The 25708-nt window shown below is 41.9% G+C and overlaps 1 protein-coding gene across 5 annotated transcripts in view; it reads left to right on the top strand.

The window, feature by feature from the left end:
• The window catches only part of BMS1 (BMS1 ribosome biogenesis factor), a 43119-nt gene extending 19081 nt beyond the window's left edge, over positions 1-24038 (top strand). For 4 of the 5 annotated variants that reach the window (XM_039481634.1, XM_039481632.1, XM_039481636.1 and 1 more), the window contains exons 10-23: positions 291-1111; positions 1878-1979; positions 3371-3525; positions 4746-4827; positions 7777-7853; positions 11241-11423; positions 14816-15004; positions 15934-16114; positions 16711-16769; positions 18998-19120; positions 20287-20434; positions 21440-21615; positions 22504-22665; positions 23530-24038. In XM_039481634.1, the coding sequence (XP_039337568.1) occupies positions 291-1111; positions 1878-1979; positions 3371-3525; positions 4746-4827; positions 7777-7853; positions 11241-11423; positions 14816-15004; positions 15934-16114; positions 16711-16769; positions 18998-19120; positions 20287-20434; positions 21440-21615; positions 22504-22665; positions 23530-23760 (2689 nt within the window). In that variant the 3' untranslated portion in view covers positions 23761-24038. The remainder of the gene's footprint in view (positions 1-290; positions 1112-1877; positions 1980-3370; positions 3526-4745; positions 4828-7776; positions 7854-11240; positions 11424-14815; positions 15005-15933; positions 16115-16710; positions 16770-18997; positions 19121-20286; positions 20435-21439; positions 21616-22503; positions 22666-23529) is intronic. The other variant, XM_039481637.1, reaches the window with a different exon arrangement.
• Positions 24039-25708: the final 1670 nt, after the last annotated feature.

Below are 25708 nucleotides of genomic sequence, written 5' to 3'. Positions count from 1 at the left end.
TCGTAATCGTCAGTAAAAAAAAAACAAACAACTTTAGTGCAGGCACTCAGTCTAAACTAGTGGACAACAGTGAAGAATCGCTAATTTAGTTGTGATATTACCACAATGAGGCTTCTTGAATTAAGAGATTTCTTTAAGTCAGACAGTGTTGCTACTTGTTTCAATGGCACAGGTAACCATGCTTCTGCTGTTGAGGTCACACCACCAAAATGTTCTTCAGTATTTGTTGCGACATCAGATGTTTGTTTAAAGCAACTGCATTTTTTTTATCTTGTTCTCCATTGGGAAAGTAGATTTGTGATGCCAAAAGAAGAGAAGCAAATTGATTTGAAGACTGGGAGAGTACGTCGGAAGGCAGTGTTTGAAGAAGAAAATGATAACGGAGCAAGTGATGAAGAGGAGGGTCAAGATGAAGAAATGTCTGAGGACGAGATGGATGGAAGTGAAGATGGTGATGGTGATGATGATGTTGAGGGAGAAAGTGACAAAGAGGTACCAGGGCAAGAGCTAGGTCTCAGGAGTGCCAAGCGTATGAAAAGAGAGGAGACTACAGAAGAAGCGGCAGTGGAACTGCCAGCATTTGCTGATAGTGATGATGATCTTGAGATGAGTTCAGGGGAAGAAGGGGAAGCTGACCTTGATGAAAGCAAGGAAGAGGCAGAAGACCATGGAGATGAACAAGAGAGTGACGAAAAGGAAAGTTCAGACAGTGATTCTGAATCTTCGAGCAGACAAATAAGTAAATTCACACCCTGTGAATTAAGCAGGGAAGATAAAGAACGAAGAGAGAATCATAACCTAGATCACTGCTTGGGTAAAAAAGTGGTTCCCACTACAGATTCTGGAAACTGCACCGCTGAAGAGGCATCTGAATCTGAGGCTGAAGGATCCTCCCTGGAAGAGGAGGAAGAGGAAGGATTAAATGATGACTCAGAAGCTGAAGAGTCAGATAGGAAAGGGATTCAGAGTGCTCCAGAGAAGAATGTAGATGGTGTTGAATGGGCTGAATCGAAGGCTGTAGAAGATAAGGATGGTGATGATGATATTGAAAATCTACTGAAAGAGGAAGAGGAGTATGGAGAAGAAAATGACTTTTCTGCAGACACAGCAGGTAATTTTTCAATTTCTCATTTTCCTTTATTGTGCATTTGACACGTTCATTGCTGGAGGCAGTGTCTTTTTTTTTTCCCCTTGGGAAGCAGTGTTGTCCAGTAGCTAGAGCAGGAAACAGCATCTCAGGAGACCTGGGTTATATTCCTTTGTAAGCCATTGATTGTCTGCTTAAGCCTTAGTTTCCCAGACAGTAAAATTGATAATACCTAGCTTTTATAGAGTTCTCTTATCAAAGGCCCTAAAGACATGCAAAATTGTTATCTTTACTGTGGTAAGTTTTCAAAAAAGTGAAACTTCTGTATTGTATTTGGAAAAGGTAAACCACCTTTCAGTGATTTTATTAACAGATGTAATCAGTGTCAGTGGTGAATTTATGATGATGAAAATAGTCTAGTTTAGTCTGCAGGTTCTGTCTTAATCTTTCTTTTACCCTTTTATTCCTTCAAAAGTTAGGAATCATCTACACTGCAAAACAAACCAAATCTCAGGAGCGTGTTAGATTTGGTTGGTTTTGCAGTACAGATGGTTCCTAATCACAAACCAAATCACAGAAGCATGTTACAATACAGGATGAACAATTCGAGCCAACCATGTATATCTGTGTCACATAACGAGGCTAAAGTCCTAATCCTATCTACCAATTTTAAGTGTATTGTAATTGACTCCCTATTTAAGTTTTCTCCCTAGTGCAGATGGTCCCTTAGCCTAATACATTGCCAGCAGAGGAAGGAATTTACAGTGTTCTCCTCCCCCCCTGCTTTCAGGTGCACTTAAGTGGAAGGAAGACCTTACCCAAAAGGCAGCCGAGGCTTTTCTGAGACAACAACAGTCTGCTCCCAACCTTCGCAAACTGGTTTATGGAACAGGTAAAAAATCCCATGTGTATAAGTGTAAGTTTCTCTCCTAGCATCATGATGCTATTGCTCTGATCCCTGTATAGCCTTTTAATCATAGCCATATTAGTTAGCCATAGCCTTTGGAGTCTACTCTTCCATGGGTGCACGAGGAAATAATGGATTTAACTCTCCTTATTGGTAACAGTTCACATTTAGTTTTCCTATATACCCCCAAGAAAGAGAATTTTATTCTCCTAATTAAACATATCTTAGACTAGTTTGACCTAGTATTCATCCAGAGGCTTGCTAACATATATTTGTTGGATCATTCCTTTTTAAGATAAAGCAATATTTTTCCAGGTGGATAGAAAGAGCGTTAAGTTCCCTTTGGTATATAGTATTTTCCCAAAACATTTAAGCTCAGCTTTTTAAAAATAAAAAAAAAATCTAGTAGTAGATGTTGTGCATGTACCACCTATTTTGGTAACTGATTATTTGTGATCTGTCTAGTCAGGTGAGATTTTTGTTGTCCTCAATGAATTTTGTCTAAAATTAACCAAGCCTTCCTTGAAAGGTGAGGAAAGTGTTCATTCAGAATATGAATGAAGTTAAATTTATGATGTCTGTTATAAAGTGTATTTTTGAAGATAATGATGGTAATTTGTCAAGAATTGGCAGTTAGTTTAAAGTGAAGATAAAGCTGTCATTTACATGATGTATGCACCCTGTTTAATTCATAAACTGATACATTTCCAAGCAAGAGACAGGCCCCTCAACATGTACAACTCCTGTTGATGTTACTGGGAGTTCTGCATACTAAGATTTGCAGTATAGTGCCCTAAGAAATTACCAATAAATTCACAAACCCAGTATTAGCAGTTTGCAGACTGGTACAAAACAAATGGGATTTGGTTTTGGAGAAATAGACAGCATTTTTCTAATAGGTTGGGTTTTGTTTTGTTTTATTAATTTTGTGTTACATATGGTGTTGAACAAAGACATCACAATTGCTTAACTGAAGAACAGATTTTTCAGATAAATCCAGTCATTCACAAGGCTCCTGATTTTTCTGTTAAAGTATGTGAAATTTTACATGTGGAATATATTTTTTCCACAGTTATGTCCCATCTAATTAGCTCTCCAACTAAAGACCTGCCTTTGGGTTCTGATCTCAATATAGAATAATTCACCTGCTGCTGCTTTCTCTATAAGGGAATCAAACAATGTATTCGTTTTTCTGCTTTCTTAATACAAGCTGGAACACTGGTCTCCTTAATAATGCACCCCTTCTATGATTTAATTCCTCTTTCTTCAAACTACATCAGACATTCAAAGATGTATGGAGCAAGAGAAGTTTTTGATTAATCTAATAAATACATATAATTTGCAGATGATGCTTTTAACTATGGCATTTTATTTAGTGGCTGAGGATGCCAATGAAGAAGATGATGCTGATGAAGAGCTCGGAGGGCTGTTCCACGTCAGCCGTCCTGACAAAGAATCCAAACAAAAGGCTAATGCCCTTGACTGCTCCAAATTTCCAGTGGAAACCCCCCAGGATTGGGATTTAGATGAGGTACTGCTTTTGGAGAGACAGCTCTTACATCCTGTACTGTTAGGAGCACGTCCAGTATGTATCCACTTACACCAGTCTTGAATTTCCCTAATAAAGAACTGCTGATATGACATGGAGACATGAAGCTAACCCATATGAATTACAGACAGTTCTGCCTATGTGTCTTCTTCAGAAATTCTCATCTCCTCTTTATCCTCACCAGAGACATTTACACACAAACAGCATTTTAGGTTTTTTGCTTTTAAATAGGAAGGGGAAGTTAAAGCTTTAAGTTTACTTACTAGTGAAAGATGCTGGATGGATTGCTGTGATGACTGATGTCATCTTATTTATTCACTAAATGGTTACCCCAGTGGCGTTATCACTGTAAACTTCTGTGCTGACTCACGTTAATGAGCTTTTGCTTTTTTCTGGCAGGATGATTTCTGGGGGTAGGGAGAGGTTAATTCAGTCTCCTCCACCTCTGTGTGGAGGTTGCCAGCAAGGAAGACAGTTTTGATAGTTGTGTTACGATGTGGATAGTACAGGGGTGGGAAAACTTTTTGGCCCGAGGGCCACAGATGGTTATGGAAATGGTATGGCGGGCCAGGAATGCTCACGAAATTGGGGGGCTGGAGTGCAGGAGGGGATGAGGGCTCTAACTGGGGGTGCGGGCTCTGGGGTGGGGCTGGGTATGAGGGGTTGGGGGTACAGGAGGGTGGTCTGGGCTGGGACCAAGGGGTTCAGAGGGTGGGAGGGGGATCAGAGTTGGGGCATGGGAGGGGGTCTGGGGTGCAGGCTCCAGGCGGCACTAACCACAAGCAGTTCCGGGAAGCAGCGGCATGTCCCCCTTCCGGCTCCTATGCGGCGGCGGCGGGCTAGGTGCAGTGCTTGTGGCAGAGGCAGTGCGGAGCCCCCTGGCTGCTCCTAAGTGTAGGATCTGGATGGGGGACATGCCGCTGCTTCCAGGAGCCACACAGAGCCACAGAGCAGGGCAAGCCCCCTGCCAGAGCAGGGCAAGGCCCGGACCCCCCTACCCGGTGGGAACTGAAGGGCCAGATTAAAATATTTGAAGGGCCGGATGCGGCCCCCGGGCCATAGTTTGCCCACCCCTGAGATAGCAAATGGGCAGAGAGCAAGCCATCTCTCTAAGCCAGAACAAGTATTACAGATGAAGTGTGTCAGCTGTTGAAGTGCTTTGTAGTCATGAGAAGTGTACAAGTAACACTTTCATTTTACAGGTTATGAACAGTATTCGAGACTGCTTTGTAACAGGAAAGTGGGAAGCAGATAAAGATGCAGCAAAACTGCTGAAGGAAGATGGTAGGTTTGATGCTCTTAGAATATGAGTAACGGAGGAAGAACTTCTAGTGAATGCTGTAACTTAGTATTTAACCCAAAACTCTGTTATGTATTTAAAAACATTTTACATTAGTAACACCCTTTCCAAGTTCTCTTACCTGTTTTACATATTTGAAGCACTATGCAATCATTAACTGATTTTATTACTGTAGCTGGTATCAGTCTGTGCACAAATAGGAGAGAAATAGCAGACTGAGATAGGGAACAGTTTACACTCTTTGCATATAGAATCTGTCTATCATATAGAATAGAAAATAGAATTCCCACTCAAGGCTGGTTGGCTTACTCTTAGGCTTGTCTACAGGGCAACTGCTCTCAAAGATAGTGACTGTCGGAATGTCCAGGTCTCACATCCCTATCCTGGCACCAGCCCACCAGGCCAGCGAGTACACAAAACCGAAGGGCTTTTTTTTTGCTGTGCTGCTGTGTGTGGTGGACCGTGTTCAGACTCTGGTCTGTTTAGAGGCCGCCTCAGGGCAGCACTTTCTTCCGACCAAAAAAAATAGGTTGGGGATGTGATGATGCCTACACTCCCTCGACACTGAAAAGGAACTCTTCAACTACCGCTGAGCAGTGCAGAATGGGGGTGATCAGCCAGACACCGTGCTGAGAGAATATCAGCCTGCCCCTGATGAGGGTCTCTTTGGGGGGGGGCACCGGGAGGAGGATGAGGATCCAAGTGCATGTGGGAAAAGCCCCCCTTACATTCGGGGCGGGATCACCAGGACAGGACCCTGCACAAGCATACACATCAAAGAAGAAACCAGCATACACCACACACAACAGTCAGTAACACCAAACCGCTTTTAATAATGTAATACACAGTGGGGGTTGTGAACTTGAGTTTGGACTGGGATGTGCTGTAAGGAAAAAGCTGTACAAAATTTACAGCGAGCACAGCAGTCTGTCGGTGTGTGGCGGTGCAGGGCGGCTGACGGAGTTCTCTCCCCCTCCCCCCGCCCCTTGTCACTTTGGGTGAGACTTCTTGGCGTTGGAGCGGTTGCAGATGCACTGCATGTGTGTGCGATGCTGCTGACACAGGCTCTCTCTCGTGTCTCTCTGCTGCGCCGCCTCCTCTGGCTGCTGGCCATCAGTTCAGAAATGTGTGTCGTCTCTTTTTTTTTCTTTTTCTTCTCTCTCTGCCTGTGTGATGCGAAAAAGTAGGTGATTCTTGAACAAATACATGTTTGCCAACAGTAAACACAGTCTAGTCATTTTCAGTTAAGAAGACCAAACAGGGAACAAGTCTCAGGAGATCTACAGCTGCATCCCTCTTGCACAAGTCCTGGTAAGCCTTACAGTACAGAGTGCTTATCAGTAGTAGTGCTAGCTGCTCTCCTGCTGGAGGCAATGTGCAAAGCAGAAAAGATGAGCGTATGCGGCATCTCCCCCAGTGAACGAAAAAGACCCTGTATGCTTTTCCTCTGAGGCCTGCAACACGTGGCTGTTGTCATTCTTATGCAAAGTAAAACTCTGTTAAGCGAGGGTCATTCTATGCAAAAGTAAACTCTGTTAGCGAGGTCATTCTTATGCAAAAAAAGTCTACCATGCACAATAGTAACAGTACACTAATTCCACTAATTAGATGCAGCACTTCCACAACGACATCACCCTGAGCAACGGAGCACCCAATAAAGCACCTCTCCCAAGAAAACTTCTTGAGGCTTTTTTTCCAGCTTTTGAACTATCCCCAGAGGACTATTGCTCCATTCCTATATGTGTAGACCTGCTGTTTGTATAGTTTCATATTTAAAAATTTTTATATAGTATTTCTATTTTTATATATATCCCTGTTTCTTAAAAATAAATGTTTGTGATGAAGAGATCCTGGCTGTCAAAGACCCTTCCTCATCTTCTGGTGGGGCACTGGTGGCAGACCCAGAATGGCATGCAGTGCCTTTTGATACCCTTGTCTTAGGTCCTTCACTTCACGCGCACTGCATCGCATCCGGCTGTATCCTTTCTTTCTCATGGCTTGACAGACTCCTCGCCCACACAGCGATCAGATCCTGGACTTCCCGGTCAGTCCATGCGGGGACCTCTTTCTATTCTGGGATTGCCGCCCGACTCCTCTGCTGGAGAGCTCTGCATGTCATTTCCTGTGTGGCTGGCAGAGAATCCAGCTCGCGACTGCTGTCCAGAAGTCCTAGTGTAGACCAGGCCTTAGAGATAATTGGCTTTCAGTTTTGTAGGTGAGCGTAACTGTTCCTTTTGAACAGATGGGATTGAAATGAACAGAAATCCTATTTACAGAAAGTAAGTCTTCTCTCTTTGCCTTGCTGAAAAGTTGGGATTTCAGTGTTGGATAATTTATGGAGAGACTGTTTTTAATTTCAAATATGATTATATTATCTCCAAAGCAAACTGTTTGACTATTGATAACTTTTGTAGAGCAAACGTCCATTTTTTAAAACCTTTTTGAAATTACTGGATCCGTTTTAGATTTTTACTCTCCCTGCAGTCTCTGCCTCCACATCCTGATGGAAGCTGGAGGCTCAGGTTGCTCTGCTGATAATTTAGCGGGCAGTGTTTCAGCAGATATTAAACACTTTGTCAATAGGGTGCTGTCAGAATTAAGAATTGTTTCACTCTTTCCAATTGTGTGGCTTTCACTTTGAGAGATGCAGGGAGGCAAGGCCTGTGGGTTTTACCAGAACTTCACTTGAATTTTGAGGAGCTGGAGATGTGTGAAGAAGGTTGCTGATGGTGCATTTCCGAAAGGAAAAAGGAAGAGCTACCACAGAATGTGGAAAAGCGGTGGGAAGAAAATGTGATAAATCTGTACAGCAGCCAAAATGTGAAGTATTAGTGAGAAATAAATATGCACAAAATAACAAAGGGCCTAGAAGTGTTACAGAGCAGTGCAAAGATGTTGCTAACTTACGGATTTCTTGGCTGCCTTATTTACAGAAGAACTGTATGGTGATTTTGAAGACCTTGAAACAGGGGCTGTGCACAAAGGAAAATCAGCAGCAGAAGAAGATGAGGTATGATCTCTAGCTTGATTGTTCATCAGCTGCTCACATTTAATGTGTGTTTCACTGCATGGTGGGTTGTTCTGTTTAGAACATCCTTCAGCTTCGTAGCCCAACTGGAAAGTTGCTCGTAAATCAGTAGAAACAAAGCTGTTGTAATGAAGAGAACATTTTGGTATCTGAGGGACTGGAATGAAATAGATACAGTCTCCTTTCTTTTATTTTCATTAGGATCAGATGTGCCTTTAATTTCAGGGGATCAAATAAACTCTATTATTCCTTACATGGAGCTCATAATTGTGGGTGAACAGAAATCAATTTACCATAGTTAACAGTAGAGGGCAGGCTTAATCAACTTGCCGGGTCTGAAAAATCAAGTTTGTGGGTGATGGATGGTACAAATCAAACATGATCCTGACTGCTAATACCTTGTATTTTCATGTAATCTTTTCCTAAGTAGTTTAATAAAATAGCGGAAAACAAATGGAAGATCAGCGTGATCACAGACAAAAGATGTCAAAGTGAATTTATGCTGTAGTGTTAAATGCTGCTGTGTAATATACCCTAGTCTATGGGCTTGTCTACACTTGAAATGCTCCAGAGGCACAGTTCTGCCACTGCAGCTCTTCAGTGTAGACACTACCTACACCAATGGGAGGGGATCTCCTGTCTGTATAGGTAATTCTTCTGTCGATCTAGCACGATCTACACTGGGGGTAGGTCGGCTTAACTACTCCAGTCAGAGGTGTGGATTTTTCACACCCCTGAATGATGTAGTTGAGCTGACTTAATTTTCTAGGGTAGATCAGGACTGCATGCTTTGAGATAAGTATTGTGCACTATACATTTTAGGGGAAAGAGCATGGTTCTAAACTTGGTCTCGTAATAATGATGGGGAAATATTTGTTTTTATGTTAGTGCTATGTTGCTTTTAACTTTGTCATCATTAGGGCTTTCTAATTTTGCAAGGTGTAGTAATGTAGAATGTACCTTTGTATTGGTGACATTCACCTTTTTACAGAAAGCCAGCCCTTTTTTGAGGGCTAATTTAGCACCTAATTGGCGATGAGGCCTTGTGCTAGCCCCAGGCGGATGAATTTCACCCAGTGTTTGATCTTTCATGGAATCATAGTGTGTGTGGCTTTGTTTGTTTGTTTGTTTGTTGTTTTTTTTTCCCATTCCAATTTCTATTTTGCCCGCCTAACCCTGACTGGTACAGGATTGTTCCCTGCAGTATATTCTCTGGTGACTTCAAACAATGGGCTTCCACCATTTCTCTGGAGGGACTATTCCACTGTCTCATATATATCTCACTGTTATAATATATATTTTTCTGATATTCAGTCTAATTTGTTCTTTGCTTAATTTCATCCTTCTGTTTAAAACTGCCTAAGTAGGTCTTTGTTGAGCAATATAGAGAGAGATACTGGGAAATGCACCTTGCTATTATAGTGAGGCAATAGCTCCACGATGGGTAACAATCAGACTAGTTTATTGTTTAAAATGTGATTTTTCTAAATACTCTGAATTCTACATACTTATTTGCAAATTACTGCGCCTCATGCTGTGTCCAGGGTAGGATTAATGGTTCTAATTTGAGGTTGTTTGAACAAAGGGTTTCAGAGATACAGCTCCCTTAAAAAATGCATGACATGAAACTATTACGGTTCTTATAATTTTTTCTGTACACACTTGGGCCTCAAACTATGGCTCTGATCCTTCCCAAACTGGTATCATCTGCTCAGGATTGATTTCAGATAAAGAGCTGACTGCAGTAATGACATTTTTCTAAAATTTACTTCCGAAGTAAAATTGTCTAGGAAATTGGTATTCCACAATAGGAACTGAGATAGACTTTGAGAGAGGGGGGTGGAGAAGGTACTGTAAGATGAATGGGTCAGTCTATGACAGGAGCACTAAGAACTATTATATCAGCCTCTGTTCATCTTCATGGGGTGTTCTTATTCATTTGAGAACATCCCACTGAGATGACTGAACCATTTCATACCTCTGCCACCCTCTAATGCTGCTGAGGATTGTGCAGAGCCCCTGCACTCTGTTTTGCTGCCTCCTGCTGGTAGACGTGCTCTTCATAGCCCATCAGTCACCATTTTCTCTCTTTTTCCCATGGCTTCTCCAGTCCTACTGGAAGGGACAGGAGACAGGCACAGCTCGTATCTGAGTGGGAGTAAGGTTCCAAGGAAGCCTTCTTGTGCCCTTCCCACCCCCACAATCATGATCCTTTCCTTATCACCACCTACTTAAAAAAAAAAACAAGGAAAATTCACTGCCCCAAAACGTTGTTAGTGGAGAATTAAGGTTCACTGGCAGTCTCTTGTACCCTTCCAGAGCATTACATGTACCTATCCCTAGACCTCTGAAAACCAGGAAATAAAAAGTGAGGAGGTTCAAGTATAGGCGCATTCAGTGTTCTGGAAGAGTACATGAATTCAGTTGACAATGGAATCATGAGCTAATCTGTAGTGATAGAGACCAAATTTATTTAGGTCAGATGATGAAGATATAGAAAATATTACAAATTTTAGATTTTTATTATTATTTTTTTTACTTGAGTGACTTTAAGATTTTTTTGCTTACTTGTAAAATTATTGCTAACGGTAGCATCTTGAACTAGATGTTATTCATGTCCAAACTTCCCCCAGTCCATCATCTCTGGCGCAGTACCTCACTCCTGATGGGCAACACTCGTGTATTATTCAAGTCCTGGGCCACTCATACACATTCTTTTTTATTAATATGTTTATTTTAATTTAAGCATGATAAAGTATATTAATTCCAAGCTTTAAGCACTCTTGGCATATATTAGAAATGCAATCCATAGCAATAAAAATACCATTTATTTTAATATTGGTTTGAAAAGCTTTCTGATGAGGACAAAAGGAATGAGAGACCATGGAAACACATTTCCACTTCTTCTTGAAGACGTTCTTCTCCATATGGTGGATTTATTATTAAATAGTATATTTTTAGGATGAAAAGCTGTGTTTGACCGTTTGCATTATTAAATAGACCGTGGTCTACACTTGAAATTTAGATTGACCTACCTTTGGCACACGGGTGTGTGTGACCTAGCCACTGTTGTAGATTCAGTTAAGGTCAATACAAGAACTCTTCTTTCGATTTAGCTGCCACCGCTTAGGGAGGTGGATGACCTACATTGATGGAAAACTGTCTTCCGTCAGTGTAGGAAACATCTACACTATGGTGCTACAGCGGTATAGCTGCAGCACTGCAGCTGTGCTGCCTGTTGTATAGAACATGCCCTATGTTGTTCCTTGGTCATGTTCTGTAGGTGTAATATATAAAATGTTGGCCAGACTAGGAATTTTGTGAACTGACTTTTCAAAAGCTGTTTGACAAACTTCTCTTTCTTGCTAGGCTGGAAGTGAAGGAGAGGAAGAGGATAAAGAAGGAAAAGAACCCAAAGCAGAAGAGGAAGAGGAGAAGAACAAGCGCATGGACAAGAAACGCAAATTGAAGGAGATGTTTGATGCTGAATATGATGAAGGGGATGCCACATACTTCGATGATCTCAAAGGGGAAATGCAGAAACAAGCTCAGGTACAAGCTGTCAGCTTGGCTATTTGTCTGACTATGAAGCTTCTTAAGTACCACACACTCTTTCTCTGGGGGACTCTTAGGGCACGTCTTCACTGGCAACGTTAAAGCACTGTCATGGCAGTGCTTTAACTTGGCACTGGGAGAGAGCTCTCCCAGTGCTCTAAAAAAATTACCTCCAGCAGGGGAATAGCTCCCAGCACTGGTGACTTTACTTGAGTGACTTTAAGCTCAGCTCCCAGTGCTGGTGCATTGTCTACACTGGCACTTTACAGTGCTGAAACTTGCAGCGCTCAGGAGGGTGTTTTTTCACACCCTGAGCGAGAAAGTTGCAGCGCTGTAAAGTGCCAGTATAGACAAGTCCTTAGATTCAGCAACCACTGATGGCTTTTGAGCATTTATGTGCAAAACCCCATACATTAAAAGGGATGTTTTTAATGGGTGAATAGTGTGATTCCATTACCATTTTAAAAAAAACAAAATACTAAGTCTTTTGAAGCTCTTCCTTTTAATTGACTTATTGAGTCATTATTGCTACTAAAACGTGGCACTCACCTAAAGCTACCATGTAAATGTTAGCTGTGTAGGGGTTCCCAAGCTGTGGTCTGTGGAGCACTTAATGACGGTTTGCAGAGCGCTAGCTGGTCACCTGGTAGGTGTGTTCAATGGAAAGAAATATCATCTGGGAAGGGGATATGAAATTAAAAGCAAGTGTAGTCTGTGATTTACCTTTAAAGAGATCAAATCTTTATTGCACTGACTACAGCTAAAAATACAAAAATTCTTTGCGAATAATTACTTATTCTTTTAAGCAATTGCTGTGGTTGCCATATGGATATTAAGGCATCACAAGCAAATAGGTGTCCACAAGGCAAAATGTACATCAGAATGTATTCCACACTTGAAAAATGTGAGAACCCCTGTTCCAGATGTGTGATGAGAATTTTCAAAGACATTTGAGACACAATTTGAACTGGTAACTCTGCTGCAGTGTTTAGTTGTTAAATGAAACCCTGAATGTAGTTTTTAACATACGGTAGCTTTTTGTATTGCACTGACATCTTTTTGAAGAACCTTGCTGATTTATATTATAGTGTAAGGTTATTTCAAAAAAAAAAAAAAGAGACCTACAGTGTACACCATCTTCTTATCTAACAAAATCTTGCCCAGATTAGCCATTAACTCAGCTATACCAGTTTGCATTAGTCTCTGACATAAGTACCAAACAACTAGACCTTGTGTTCTAATGTGCTTGCATAAGAACACTTAAAATGTAAACAAGCCTCCTCTAGTAAAAGAATGAGCCAATTTAGAGCTCCTGCACTTAAGGCCTGTTAGGGAAACATTTATTATAGTGATCGTCAAGCAGTGTATTGCCAACGCAGGCCAGAGAGAGAGAGAGCCAAGTATATTGGAGAAATCCAAAGACTTCAGAAATGTACTTGAACCACAGGATTTATTCTATATGTTAGACTCCAACATCTGCACAAACAGCATCCAGAACAATCAGTATAGCAAAATATGGCATAGCAAAATATAGAAATTCCTAGCAGTACAAAAACAGAGGGAAAGAACCCTCCTATTAGTTTCAAGGATCTTCTGTTAATTATATAGAATCTTAGGTACACATAGCATCTCACAGATAGAGACAGGCCCTCCTCTAGGGCACAAGTGCCTAGATGATTTAGGAGCTCACATCCCATTTTCAAAACTGATTATAGTGGCCAGATCATTTAGAATTATAGAAGATTAGGGTTGGAAGAGACCTCAGGAGGTCTTCTAGTCCAACCTCCTGCTCAAAGCAGGACCAGCACCAACTAAATCATCCCAGCCAGGGCTTTGTCAAGCCGGGCCTTAAAAACCTCTAAGGATGGAGATTCCACCACCTCTCTAGGTAACCCATTCCAGTGCTTCACCGCCTTCCTAGTAAAATAGTGTTTCCTAACATCCAACCTAGATCTCCCCCCCCTGCAATTTGAGACCATTGCTTCTTGTTCTGTCATCTGCCACCACTGAGAACAGCTGAGCTCCATCCTCTTTGGAACCCCCCTTCAGGTAGTTGAAGGCTGCTATCAGATCCTCTCTTCTCTTCTGCAGACTAAACAAGCCCAGTTCCCTCAGCCTCTCATCGTAAGTCATGTGCCCCAGCCCCTTGATTATTTTAATTGCCCTCCGCTGGGCTCTCTCCAATTTGTCCACATCCTTTCTGTAGTGGGGGGCCCAAAACTGGATGCAGTACTCCAGATGTGGCCTCACCAGTGCCAACAGAGGGAAATAATCACTTCCCTCGATCTGCTGGCAGTGCTCCTACTAATGCAGACCAATATGCCATTAGCCTTCTTGGCAACAAGGGCACGCTGCTGACTCATATCCAGCTTCTCATCCACTGTAATCGCCAGGTCCTTTTCTGCAGAACTGCTGCTTAGCCAGTCAGTCCCCAGCCTGTAGCAGTGCATGGGATTCTTCCTTCCTAAGTGCAGGACTCGGCACTTGTCCTTGTTGAATCTCATCAGATTTATTTTGGCCCAATCCTCCAATTTGTCTAGGTCACTGTGGACCCTATCCCTACCCTCTAGCATATCTACTACTCCCCCCAGCTTAGTGTAATCTGTGAACTTGCTGAGGGTGCAATCCATCCCATCATCCAGATCATTCATAAAGATGTTGAACAAAACCAGCCCAAGGGCCGACCCCTGGGGCACTCCACTTGATACTGGCTGCCAACTAGACATTGACCCGTTGATTGCTACCTGTTGAGCCTGACAATCTAGCCAGCTTTCTATCGACCTTATAGTTCATTCATCCAATCCATACTTTTTTAACTTGCTGGCAAGAATACTGTGGGAGCCCGTATCAAAAGCTTCACTAATGTCAAGATATATTACGTCCACTGCTTTCCCCATATCCATAGAGCCAGTTATCTCATCATAGAAGGCAGTCAGGTTGGTCAGGCATGACTTTCCCTTGGTGAAACGTGTTGACTGTTCCTGATCACCTTCCTCTCCTCCAAGTGCTTTTTGTTATTTAGGCACTTTTTGAAATTTTACCCTAAATTCAGTATTCTAAGGATCTGTCCAGAAAGTCACTTGTTTCTTCTGGGCACTGTACTCAGGGTAGAGCAACTTGTCCAGATGTGTTTGACTTTCCTATGTAAAGCTGGATCCCCTGTTCCCTAGAGGGAGCTGCAAAGGAAAGGATCTGTGGTGGCAGACATCTGTTACTCTGAAGTCCGTTACTAGAACTATTAGGGCCATCCAGACAGATACCATATAAATTAGTGTTAATTTGCTTTTCAAGTAAAACTGAAACCTTCTGCACAAGCCTTGTTCATACGTGATTTTTCATGTTCCATTTTCTACCCATTAAAACTTTTCCTCTCCACCTTTCTCACATAGCTTAATCGGGCTGAATTTGAAGACCAGGATGATGAATCCAGAGTTCAGTACGAGGGCTTCCGCCCTGGGATGTATGTTCGAATAGAGATTGAGAATATCCCATGTGAATTTGTGCTTAATTTTGACCCTCACTATCCAATCATCTTGGGTGGTTTAGGCAACAGCGAAGGAAATGTGGGATATGTACAGGTATGGAGCCAAAGCTGTGTGTGCTGTGATAGTGGTACAGCTGTGTTTCAGTAGGCATGGTATTTCTGTTTGTTTTTATTTCCTATTTGGCAAATGTAATTCATAGCTTAAAAAAAAATTTGAGATAGATCCTTCATCTGAAGGTCCTTATGCTGAAAAAAGAACTTTCGGCATGGTTAATTTAAAAGTCCAATGTTTGAGATTGTAACTTGGCTGGTATCCTGTTTTAATACTGGTTTGATGGTCAGAAGGAAAACCAGTATTACTGTTATTTTGGTATTTGTATTACATTAGCACAAAGAGCCCCCTCCCCCCATTGTCCTAGTTGCTGAACAAGCTCATGCAAACACATTTGCTGTTCCCTAGGGTCTATAATCTAAGGCTTTGTCTATGCTACAGACCTTACAGTGGCAGCTGTAAGGTCTCCCGTGTAGCTGCTCTATACCAGAGGGAGAGAACTCTTCCGCTGGCATAATTAAACCACCCCTGATGGGCAGCGGTAGCCAGGTAGGTGGGAGAGCATCTCCCGTTGATGGAGCGCTGTACACACCAGTGCTTTTGTCAGTGAAATTTTTGTCGCTCGGTGGGGTGTTTTTTCATCCCCTTGACCAACAAAAGTTTTACCGACAAAAGTGCTAGTGTAGACAAAATCTAAATAAGGCAAATTATAATCAAAGGTTTGGGAAAAGAGATAGATAGATGTGTGTGTATATATGTAATCTGTGTGTGTATTGTATTTTTAAATAGATGAAATGCCAGCTATCTTGGTTTACGTCACTCTGACCATCATGAATAGACATGTTTTAAAAAAATAAAGTTCTTTGGTGGTTAAACAAGCATTTAGGAAGGATGGAAATTGCTTCAATAATCACTGATATTGGGGCTAATGCTGTGCTTTTAATATTGTTACTCTTTTTTCTTTTAACTAGTTACGTCTGAAAAAACATCGTTGGTATAAGAAGATACTTAAAACACGGGACCCTATAATCTTCTCCTTGGGGTGGAGGCGATTTCAGACTATCCCTATGTACTACATTGAAGATCATAATGGGCGTCATAGGCTTCTTAAGTATTCACCACAACATATGCATTGTGGAGCAACGTTTTGGGGTAAGGATTACTTAGATTTACAATCTACAACCATTTGGTAAACTGCAAAACTCCCTAACCATAGAGGAGGCATTAAGAATTTCCTATACAAATAACCAGCTGATAACTTTGGGGAAAGGAAGAATCACTTAAAACAAATGTTTATTCCCCACAGGATATAAAATAATACTAAGAATTAGCAAATGTGCAGTATGGTTAAGAGAGAGAAGGGAGGTCAAGAGAGAACTATCTAACTCCTTCATGCAGGGCTCCAGTCAAATTCTGATCAGCCTGCTGGGATATTGCATCCAGGAGGAGCTGGTGACTATATGTCCAGAAAGAGAGAGCATGTTACGGGCCCAGTCCTGCAAACACTTGCTCATGGGAATTACTTCACTCTCACAAGTAATTCCATTCACTTCAAAGTGGGACTACTTATGTGAGTAATGTGCTGAATGGCTAGTTTAACCTGTCTTATATTTTTTGGTGGGGGATATAGAATACATCATTCTAAACACACTAATATTATTTCATCATTCTGAGACTACCTTTAAACAATAGCCAGTTTTTGGTTAGCCAAACACATCATAATTTGTTTTATTCAATTTTGGTTTTAGGCCCCATCACTCCCCAAGGGACAGGATTTTTGGCAATTCAGTCAGTCAGTGGCACAACGGTAGGTTTATTATCACAAAATGTTACTTGGCTCTTTCTGTAGATCATTGTATCAATCAGTGAATGTTATTGGAAAGCGTACTTATGCTAAAACAAGGATATGACAGGATCTTAGAGGATCTTTTAACATTTGTAAGGCACTCAGATATTGTGGTGATGATGAGCATGGGAGGAAGACATAGAGAAGAAGCTAGATAGATACTTCATTTGGTAAAGGTTTGTATGGAGGGATATACTCCTACCCCTGCTGGTCTGATGTTCCAAGTGTATAGGATAACCTCATTATAGTGAGATCAGATTAACTGAAGGGTAGTGACATACCTGACACAAGAGTTTTTTTCCTGCACTGTGATTGATCTGAAACCCTGTTTGCCAGAAATATTACAGGTGTCTCTTCAACATTGTTGCTCAGTGGTGGTGTGCATACTATATTAAAGTATGCTTTTGGTTGTGTATATGTTTAGGCTATGTGTAACACTTAGAGCACAGATTCCCAACTGTGGGTCGCACCATCAGCAGATGGATTTGCAGGCCCAGGGGATCAGTTTCAGCCTGCAAGATGATGTCATCTTCCCCCGAACATGTCCGGACCTGTTTCACAGACACTTCAGTAGAGGACTGCCGTTTTGTAGACCAGATGCCTCCTGGTATGGCATTTGTGGAGCAGGTCCGGACACATTGCCTATGTGGAGGTGGCTGTGCAGATGCCAATTTGGGCATTTGCACATCCACCTGTGCAAACATCCAGCTGAGGGACTTGAATGTAGACGATCCTTATCTGTGGGCAGCAGCCTCATCAACAGAGCATCCTTTCTACTTAAGCTGGTAGGAGCCTGCGCCAGCCTTTTCTGAAATGGAAATTGGCAGTGGCTTGTATGGGCCCTACCTTAGGGAGTTTATCTTTTTTTATGCCACTCTGAGCACCCTGTTGGCACGCAAGGGTAAAGAATCATTGTAAGTCACTGTCTCTGTGCTGCCCTAGTTTCACCACACGTGGCTTTCCCAAGTCCTGACCTCATGTGCTTAACAGTGAATTGCTCTTTCTGCTTTGTGATAAGAGGCACAATGAACTCATTTTTATGCATAGTATCTGCTTCAACCGCCAGTAGAGAGTCTAGTGATGCAGTCACGAACAAAAAACAAGAGTCCAAGAAACGTGCTCATAAATGATGAGGCTTTATTTAATTATGGCTTCATCAGAAAATAAGACTAGCCCTATTGGGTCAGACCAAAGGTCCATCTAGCCTAATATCCTGTCTTCCGACAGTGGCCAGTGCCAGGTGCCCCAAAGGAATGAACAGAGCAGGTAATCATCAAGCGATCCATCCCCTGTCACTTATTCCCAGTTTCTGGCAGTGTTTTAGTCAAGAACCGCTGACTTAGAACTAGAGTTGTGATTTCCAGCACATACGGATGTACATGTGCTAGCTCTTTTTGAGCTAGCATGCTAAAAATTAGTAGTGTAGCTGCAGTGAGTGACAGCACAGGAACTTAGCAGGGGATTCAGGCGAGTTTGTTCTAGGCACGGCTGGCTTATGTTGCTATTTTTAGCACGCTAGCGCCATGAGAGCTTATGCAAGTAAGTCTGTGTGAGGTGGGAATCATAACCCTCGCTCCAAGTGTAGGTATGCCTTTATTGGACGTACACTTGTGTGCACTTGCACCACATATTAAGGAATTCAGATTGCTCCCTGGCGAGCCAGGTAGTAACTCTTGAGGGGTTGTTTTGTTAACCCAGCTCTGAGAGAAGTATGTCTTCTTTTATGTGGCCTTACTGTTTTGGTTTTTAAATATTTAAAGGATATCTTCATAATATCTCAACAAGAGAGGTATGGTGGTTATTACAATAACAAGGTCCCTTGGCTCTGAGCCGTTCTGCATATGTGTGCGTGTAAAATTCTTTTTAATGAAGAAACAGAGTGCAGAGTACAGTAGAAAATGGGGAAAAAATCTTAAAGATGACTTTAAAATTCATTTGAATAGCCATTCTGAATAGCTCATTAATGGGTGCTAGGTATGTGACATTGGCAGTAACTCAACCAGTTTTCATGAAGTTGATTTTAGTTTGCCATGCTGCAGTGCTACAGCTAAAGTTGTAAAGTCTGTGAACTCTGGTTATGACATGTCATGAAATAGTACCTGTCAGGTGAGTTCTTCAGTTGCTGCAGTAGGATTGTTGTTATACACATTTAATGATCTATCAATCATCCATACTGTTGTATATTTCAGCCTGATTTCCGGATAGCTGCCACAGGAGTTGTGCTTGATTTAGATAAATCCATAACAGTCGTGAAGAAATTAAAGCTGACTGGTTTCCCGTTTAAAATTTACAAAAACACATCATTTATTAAGGTATGTGTGTGTACTGTAATCCTGCTAGAATGAAGGTCAGAAGGAAATGCAACTTCGGGCTCTGTTCATCAGTCTTTTTTCAGGCAGAAATCTCAAAGTAATGGGAATTTTGCTGAGTTAGGGATGTTGAATGGGTTTTTGGCCTTGTAATTTTTATTTAAAGCATATTCAATACATTTTGTTAAAGTATCTTACAGGGAATATAAATTATTATCACTACCTCCACTAGCCAAACCTCACTCTTCTAAACTCTTTGCGCCAAATACAGTACTGTCCTCCAGAGGGTTTCGTAAAAGTGGGGTGTGGATAATCAGTTGGCTGGCTTCCCCAGTGCCTGCCATCTCAGCAGAATGTTAATCTAGTCTCTTCCTTCTCCAGTAGGGTTTGGTCCTATAGCATTTACAAACTGCAGGATGGAAGCTGAGCTCCTGCAGAAATTAAGACTTCCTGTACGGTTGTGGAGCTGGCTGGAGGGGAGGAGGTGGTGTAAGACTGAGTTTCCAAGGAGCCAAACAGCTTTAGTGAAGCCTGCAGGCTACCCTAAATCAGGGAAACAGAGCTTCAGGTTAGGGGACTTGGGGCTTGAGCCTGCAAGTTGCTGAGTGCTCTGCACCCAGTCCAGCAAAGCACTCAATTACTCACTTAACTTTAAGCCCATGAGTAATCCCATTGATTTGTATTTTATAAATGCAGAAACTTGTGTCCTAGAATGCTGCATTATATTAGGTACTCCCCCCTCCCCACCCTACCCCTCCAGAAATTTAAGGCAGTTACGCCTTACAAGACACCTGCCAAATGTTATGTTATGGCAAACAAATCTTCAAAGGAGAAATGGGAAGAATCTTTTTAACATGTTCATGGTTGAGATGGGTGGGTGCAAAGATGGAAACCTGAAATTTTACCTCCTATTTATATGGTGTAAATTAGATGATGACTATCTTAGAAGAAAAAAATAATCACTATCATAGATTCTTAATGTGATCAGTGTCATTATAAATTTAACAACAACATTTTATGATCCCAGTTCCCTGTTTATGATAAACTGCTTGGGGATGATTGTGTTTTTGTGGCCTACACAAGTCTGTATAGAGAGTGGTAGGATTTTAATTTATTCATAATAAACATGCCATCTTTAATAAATGGTCTATAATCTTTGTGTTTCACAGGGAATGTTCAATTCTCCATTGGAAGTGGCTAAATTTGAAGGGGCGGCCATACGCACTGTGAGTGGTATTCGAGGACAGATCAAAAAGGCTCTTAGAAAACCCGAAGGAGCGTTCAGGGCAACATTCGAAGACAAGCTGCTGATGAGTGGTGAGTAGCACTCCCCAAATAAGAGATCATCATCCCATGCCTTTCCTCCTCCTTCCTCGAATATGTAAGCACTATTTGTATTCTTGAATCTCTAATAACCTAAATGTGAATTCAGAGAGAACAGAATCTTTTGAATATTTATCAGATGTGGTGATGAATGTGTGTGTGACAAAGAGTTGGAAAAAAATCACTTGTTTGGTTCTTTTCGATGATGCCATTACTGAGAATAATAGGAAATACAGATGAAGAAGGTCTATTAGGTGACCTATTTCTGCCCTCAGTGTTAGTTTGTTTTGTAAACTATATTCTGGAGAACTTAGAACTCGGTTTGCCTAGAGAACTCAAGCATGTGCTGTATATAGCGATGTGAGTGCTAGAAAGGGACTTCTATTGTGAATCAGAGGAGAGTTGATAGCCCTTAATCAGAAGCTTTTCTGTCATCTGATGTGTGATTACAAAGCAGATCTGCTGGGGATTCCCTACTTGACTGCAGTCAGATGATATGTGCATCAGGTCACTGTGCCCTATGCTCTGTTCTCATATGATTGTAGTTACACCATATTGAATTTGTGCTAGTGGAAAATCATAGCAGCATATAGTTTGGCTTTGAAAAACATGTAGAGGGAAGACTAATTATTTGGATATGCTGCTGTTGATAGGCATAGACTATATGTGACCTCCTTTGCTATAGATCATTATATGTTTTTTAATCGGGTAGGAATATCTAGTACAGTGATACTCAACTTGGGACTCTTCAGGAATATGCTTCTCTTTGTGTAAGTTGTATGCAGGTGTTGAGGAGTTCAGAGGTATTAATACATGCATTGCTCTGCCTGATGTTCTAGAGACTGAGAATAAGAGGAGTGCTCCTCTTGTAAAATAGAAGTTAATTTAGTGTGTGGTTTGCAATTCAGTTGACTACCTTATTCAAATGATGTTTAACTGTAGTGTGGATACAGTAAACCACATTGTCAAAAGCTATGTGATCATGTTCTTTCCTTTCAGATATTGTCTTTATGCGGACTTGGTATCCTGTTTCCATCCCAGCCTTCTATAACCCAGTAACATCCTTGCTGAAGCCAGCAGGTGAGAAAGATACTTGGACAGGAATGAAGACAACTGGCCAACTGAGGCACGAACTGGGCATCAGACTGAAGCAAAAGAAAGATTCCCTCTATAAGGTATCTTTTTATATTCTTGCAATCTGCGAGTTAAAATGTGTGTGTGTGTGGCCTCCGCTGTTCCTAAAATCAGTGTAAAATTAAGTTCAATGTATATACATGTGTGTATGTATGTGTACATCTCTTCACTCACAGAGTAGTTGTCATGGCCCTTTTTGGGTGGTCTGCAGAGCAAGAACCAAGTTGTGGGAGATCGAGGTGTTGAGTTGGATGGTGAATCAATGAGAATTTACAAAGTGACCCATGAAAAGTTGGAGAACCAGTGGGACATCCAGATAAAATGGCATTGAGGTTGATATAGGGAGACTTCTTAATTACCACAAAGACATTTGTCCTGGATGGCAAAGCTAATATCCATAATCTCATAAAACCACATCATAGGATTTTTTGAAGACCCATAAGTGATAAGGGAGTTGTGAGGTATCCCCACCGCCTGAGGCAGCGGGCCATCATGGGCAGTGGGTATCTCGCAACTCCCTGGCCCCTACAGTGGGGGCAGAGGGATCCCAGCTGCTCCCCAACCACCATGGCAGGGGGACCCTGGAGCTCTGAGCCCCCGTGGGTGGCGGGGACTATGGAGCTCCCAGCCCCCCCTCAGCTGCCCAGCCCCTTCCCATTTTATCATGGATATTTTTAGTAAAAGTCAGGGACAGGTCACGGGTTTCTATGAATTTTTCTTTATTGCCCATGACCTGTCCATAACTTTTACTAAAAATATCCATGACAAAATCTTAGCCTTAGGTTCACCTGTGTTAGATTATGTCTGTCATCCCTAGCCAAGGGCAAGAAAGACAGAGAACTAATTTTATTTGAAATGTAAAATACTGTGCACAGGAAAAGTGTTATAGAAATATGACTCTTATGCGTGTGTGAAATTTGTTTTTTCAGCCAATAGTGAGGGAGAAGAAGCATTTCAATAAGCTCCACATTCCTAAAGCACTCCAGAAGGCACTGCCATTTAAGAACAAGCCTAAGAATCATGAGAAGAAAGCTAAACCTACGAAGGACCAGTGGAGACCAGCGGTTATCAGGGAGCCTCATGAAAAGAAGGTAAATATGTTTTGTTGTGAAATTAACACTTCCTGTTTAAGATGGTGTTGCTTGGATCATGTGACTCTTAGTTTAATTTTAGGATCACTGAAATGTGCAGCTATTGCCAAAAAATTGTTCCTGGGATTATATCTTGCCTCCAGCCATCACTCCATCTCTGTATATGGTACATACCAGAGCTCTGTGCTTAATTGGTCCTGAGCAGACTACAGAGCAGATAGTTGCTAGGAATTGTTGTAGTAGATCATGTATGGCAAAAATGTGTCTCCCCAATTCTCCTAGTATGTCCTAGTCCTAGTGTTCATATGTCCTAGTCATAGTGTTCTCAAGATGTTTAGGTCAACGGTGTGCAGTTATCACACCATATGGGAGTTTTAGGTATATAATTGCCTGCTTCTCTTTGCTCTTATGTTTGCCATCCATTAATAGTAAAGAGAGGCTTTGAACACACATAAAGAAATTGAGGAAGGATTTGGGGAAAGATAGAAGGTTTGTAAGAACGGGAGGATGTAAACCTCAATTTAGCCTTCCTGTAAAGTTAAATAATCTTATATTAATGATGATGCACAACACTTTTCAATAATACCTTCAATGAAGGATCTCAAAATAGCTTCATAAATGATAATTAAGCCTTTTAATATTCCTATGATTAGGCATGGTAATTATCCCCATTTTACAAAGGTGAAACAGAGTCACAGTGAGAGTGAGTTGCCCAATGTCTCTGATCCTGACACTATTCATTAAATATCTTTAACTTATGGTTTCCCAGGGGTTAAATTTGTTCTTACTTTTGAGAGCTGTTCTGTGGCTCACCCAAAATGTAACTATTTGTATATTTAACTCTTTGTTTTCTGGTTCAATCAGATATCAGCCCTACTTACTGCTTTGGGTACCGTGCATAGTTACAAAATAAAGAAGGCCAAATTAAACCATCGTCAGCACCTTAAAGATTACCTCAAAAGGAAGCACAAGGAGGAGGAAGAGAAATTTAAGAGGCAAAAGGAAGCCAAGAAAAAACTCTTTCGAATTATGGGACAGAAGGAGAAAAAGAGGCAGAAGTCAAGCTTGAAGGGATCTAGAGAGAGAGAGAAGTGAGTTTCTGGAGGTCTTATCAGATCTCAAATGGAACTGGAGGATAGTTATCTATTCAGTACCTACAAACATAAAATCAAAAGACACTATCTGAAACCATGCCTTGGAATAAATCGAACTTGCTATTGAGAAGACAAGGGGGAAAAATACTAATATGACCTCTTATCATTTGGAAATGCATATAAATAAAAGATGTAATTTGGGGGGGGGGGTTTAAATCTACTGGAGAACTGTCCCCTTTGTATTTCCGTGCAGTTACATCCATACTGCATGCTCTGCCAGGAACCATTAAACTATTTTAATGTTAATTACTGAATGTCATTCATTTATGAATGGATCACCTTGATTTCAATGGACTGCTCACGGAGTAAGGTGCTACTTTATGTGAATAAGGGTGTCAGAATCTGTCTCTGGGTTGGTAATGCTCAGGCCTGGTCTACACTAGAAAATTAAGTCAGCATAACTACAGGGCACAGGTGTGAAAAAACCACACCCTTGAGTGGCATTGTTAAGACAGTACAAGTACCTGCGTAGAGAGCACTAGGTCGACAGAAGAATTCGTCCGTCAACCTAGCTATCGCCTCTCAGGGAGGTGGACAGGAGAGGTCTTCCCATTGGCATAAGTATTGTCTACTTTGAAGCGCTGCAATGGTGCAGCCGTGCCTCTGTAGTGTTCTGAGTGTAAACAATTCTTCAGTCTTTTCCTAATTCTGCCCTGCAGCAGAGCTACTGTGAAAAGGCAGGAAGCTCACTACTCTACAACAGCCACATCCTGGAGAGGGCAGGTGCATTATTTGGCTTTGGTGTTATAGTAAATGCCATGGAAGTAGTCACTTCGATATATCTGGGTCTTGCATTCCTGAACTCGAGCACCGTAGAAGTACTTCCCATATGCCTTCCTCTGTAGTTCAAAGCCAAGTGTTAAAAAGAAAAAATGATTCATCTGCATCTCGTCCCTGGCCAGTATTTGGGCAGTTCTTCATTGTTCACTTGGACTGTGGCTAGATCCGTGAATGCATACTCCACAACTTGTGCATGTACTTTGGGACTCTGCCTGCCTGGGAGCAAAAACGTGTGATTTCCTCCCCCCGCTCCCCCCCCGCCCCAAGTTAGCATAATTCTGTTGAAAATACCCTTAACGATCATGTCTAATCATAGAATCTCAGGGTTGGAAGGGACCTCAGGAGGTCATCTAGTCCAACCCCCTGCTCAAAGCAGGACCAAACCCAACTAAATCATCCCAGCCAGGGCTTTGTCAAGCCTGACCTTAAAAACCTCTAAGGAAGGAGATTCCACCACCTCCCTAGGTAACCCATTCCAGTGCTTCACCACCCTACTAGTGAAAAAGTTTTTCCTAATGTCCAACCTAAACCTCCCCCTCTGCAACTTGAGACCATTACTCCTTGTTCTGTCATCTTCTACCACTGAGAACAGTCTAGATCCATCCTCTTTGGAACCCCCTTTCAGGTAGTTTGAAAGCAGCTATCAAATCCCCCCTCATTCTTCTCTTCTGCAGGCTAAACAATCTCAGTTCCCTCAGCCTCTCCTCGTAAGTCATGTGCTCCAGCCCCCTAATAATTTTTGTTGCCCTCCGCTGGACTCTCTCCAATTTATCCACATCCTTCTTGTAGTGTGGGGCCCAAAACTGGACACAGTACTCCAGATGAGGCCTCACCAGTGCTGAATAGAGGGGAATGATCACATCCCTCGATCTGCTGGAAATGCCCCTACTTATACAACCCAAAATGCCATTAGCCTTCTTGGCAACAAGGGCACACTGTTGACTCATATTCAGCTTTTCATCCACCGTAACCCCTAGGTCCTTTTCTGCAGAACTGCTGCCCAGCCATTCGGTCCCTAGTCTGTAGCAGTGCATGGGATTCTTCCGTCCTAAGTGCAGAACTCTGCACTTGTCCTTGTTGAACCTCATCATATTTCTTTTGGCCCAATC

Source organism: Mauremys reevesii, linkage group 7, assembly GCF_016161935.1.
Source record: "Mauremys reevesii isolate NIE-2019 linkage group 7, ASM1616193v1, whole genome shotgun sequence".
NCBI lineage: Eukaryota > Metazoa > Chordata > Testudines > Geoemydidae > Mauremys > Mauremys reevesii.
The sequence above is the reverse complement of the archived record's forward strand: the minus strand, read 5'-3'. Positions and strand labels throughout refer to the sequence as shown.